The 3,126-nt window shown below is 36.0% G+C and overlaps 1 protein-coding gene across 1 annotated transcript in view; it reads left to right on the top strand.

The window, feature by feature from the left end:
* Positions 1-3,126, top strand: part of dlg2 (discs, large homolog 2 (Drosophila)) — a gene marked incomplete in the record, with an annotated part of 110,841 nt that overhangs the window by 103,210 nt on the left and 4,505 nt on the right. The window contains 1 exon segment of the mRNA XM_035666687.1: positions 1,081-1,182. Within this exon segment, the coding sequence (XP_035522580.1) occupies positions 1,081-1,182 (102 nt within the window).

Genomic DNA, 3,126 nt, shown 5'->3' with positions numbered 1-3,126 from the left:
TTTACATGGAGGGCAAAACCAGGCTATTCTCATAGTGATTATTAATAATACCAGTTTATAATTTTATTGTTTTGGCCAACGCTACCATTAGTTGTACTTACCAAAGTAATTGACCCGCCCCTTTTTGCTCTGTGCTCTAACAGTTGAGCAAGCATCCCCAGAACCTCTGTCTAAGTCTTCCTTTCCTGTACTTACATATGTGCTAGGCTAATCTATGTTGAAAAGACAACCACAGTGTGAAGATGGTTAAAAGATTAAAAAGCGACAGTTTAGCTAATGTTAGCTATCAGTCGTGAAATAGGTAGTTAGGTTGCTAGTTAGCTAATGTTTTAGTAACCATAAATTAAATGACTAAATATTATATGTTATATGTTACTTTAATATTTAAACTTTCTACAAAATGTGTCTTTTCAACATATATTAGCTTAGCACATAGCATATCTAAGTACAGGAAAGCTGACCGAGGTTCCCAGAGATGTGGGACTTTGAAAGGGTCAATTGTTGAGATATGGAAGTGGGAACTACAACAAAGTCTGACCAGTCAAGGAACAAGAGCAATCCTTCAATTAGACAGGTTGTCAAGACCTCAGAAAATATCAGGCTGTCCAAGTACCTCCTTTATGACCGACGTTAAAATACAGCAGCGTATGCCGACCCAGTTTAGCTACAGACAGCTCACACAGGAGGCAACTTTATTCCTAATAAGATTATTTATTGTTGACTTGTTGAATCCTTAACGGAACCGGTTCAAGAACCAGAGCTAATCTGGTGGAAAAGGGGTCTTCCTGGTCCACACTTCTTTCCAAAAGTTCCTGTTTGGAGATTGTTTTTGAGCCATTCATTTTACCTCCGTTTACTGTCCTACCATCACATTTAAGGTCCGAACTAATCATGGATGTATGCATGTGCTACTTTCATGAACGTAAATATGTAGCAGGCTGATTTTGAAACACAATATTACAGAAAATTCAATGTGTATTTTAAATTACATTTCAGTGATCTCATATTCAATTTACATAACAAACAGTGTTGCTGAAGTGTTGTCTTTTAAGAAAAGTCAGTGTTTGTTTTTCCTTCCAGTTAATTATGCCAGACCTGTCATAATCCTGGGACCAATGAAGGACAGAATCAATGATGATCTTATATCAGAGTTCCCAGACAAGTTTGGGTCTTGTGTGCCACGTAAGTAGTTAATGTGTTAAGTTTCAGGTTGTATTCATGATATTCCATAACAGCTGTAGCATGACGTGATGAGAGTGAAATGGTAAAATCATTGTCTTTGTTTATTGATGTGTTTACCTGCTTACTCATGACCATGATCATATCCACCATGGAGTTTTACGTTTCCCCCCCAAGCATCACCCATTGATCCTTTGTTCAGTTTAAATCACTGATAGCTGTTGGTCTATGGGAGATTCTAAAATGCCTGAATGAAAACAAATCAAACACAGTGCAAAAGCCGCCCTTCAAGATTACAGATATTGTTATTTATAATGACATTCTTGTATTGAGCACCAAACATCTGTAATGGGCCTTCAAACTAGAAAACAATGCCAAAAATGTAAGCAAGTTGTGCTTATTACAAGCAATGAAAACTCAGTTATTTCAGTTATCAGTTATTCTCAGTTATAGTCAGTTATTATACAGTGGCTTCATTTCCGACACTGGGACTAGATTACTTTTTCTTAAACTGAGAAGTTGTGCAAAATAATGCCTCCTAAAATAAGGAAAATAATCTTGTTCCTCTGCTGGCATTATGCAAAACATTGTTGAAACTTGTTAAATCAGAGTAAAGGGCCTGATTTATGGCTAAATAAAACCTTTTTCTCTAATACCATGAGCCCAGCCCCATATTGACTCACCCTAACAGGATCATCCCATTCCTCTGTGCACTGTGTAATGTGTTCTTCATCAGGTCAAAGCAGTTTTTAATTTTGCATGTTTTGATTTACTCATCTCTTTTATTTCAATGTACCTTTTAAACCATATAAAGCTGCCAACAGTTCAGGGCACCAAGGTAAGTGAGCGGATCAGCTGAGTTTATTCTCATCCCTTTATTCACAAAGTGAGTCTTGAAGTAATTTGTCCCCATAAAAACTTTACTCCTTGTGTCCTTTTAGAAGTACTGTTTGTGTAGAATCAGTTTGAATGGTTAGTGTTAATGTACATATATTAGTTTGAAACAGATAATAGTACACTTACTACCTTTGTAGAAGCATTCATTATCAGCCATCTTACTTCATCCAATCCAGTGAAATTTGCTCAAAAGCTTTCCAGCACATTGTATGCTAACAGTGTTCAATTATGAATTCATTATCAACATTCTGGTTTTTGCAGCACATTTGCCCTCCAAGTATTTTCTAATTAATAAAATAACAGTTTTTTTACACTCAGCAAAACACGACAAGACAACATTGTATGTCCTGTTTCCCTATTTGCTTTTTTGTGCAAATTTCATGACAAGCACTTAAAAATGTACGTGGATAACTTTACAGGTACATTCAGTATATTTGCCAAAACCATTTGACCACTTAGTCAGGATTGGTAAGATTTCTTTTTTTTTACAGCACAGAGCAGCAGGATGCTGCCCTATATAAAGAAAATGCAACAGCAATGCCATTGTTTTTGTGATGTAAGACATAGGTTTTATTGGTACTATGAATATCTGGATGGTTTGTGCTAATTACAACAAGGTATCCTAAAATAATCTAATGATAATGTACAGTGTTAATGGTTATATATACACAAAATTCATTAGCCACTATTTGTCGCACTAGAGCACCAGAATCTTGGACCAAAACAATGTGTGCTACAACCCACCAGACTCAATTGAAAAAATGTTTACCTAGCAGATAACCATAAAAAAACACACACACAGAAACAAAATGAAACTAACCAAAATTAGTCTTTCCAACAATCGCCTTTTGTTAACCAGAAACAGACGTAATATCACTATCGCTCGTCACCAGACTCCATAGGCCAAAACTGTAATTTTACTTGCATATCATCATAACATCATAACTTCATTCAAAGTGGACAGAAACAAAATAAAACTCACCAGAACCGTCTTTGTTAGTCTTTCCACTGTTCCAACAATCACCATCTCTGGTTTGGTGGAAATAAATC

The sequence above is a fragment of the Morone saxatilis genome, unplaced genomic scaffold (genome assembly GCF_004916995.1).
Source record: "Morone saxatilis isolate NCDOM2014 unplaced genomic scaffold, NCSU_SB_2.0 Contig20, whole genome shotgun sequence".
Classification (NCBI taxonomy): domain Eukaryota; kingdom Metazoa; phylum Chordata; class Actinopteri; family Moronidae; genus Morone; species Morone saxatilis.
Note: the sequence above shows the minus strand (reverse complement) of the source record. Positions and strands in the feature narration are given on the sequence as shown.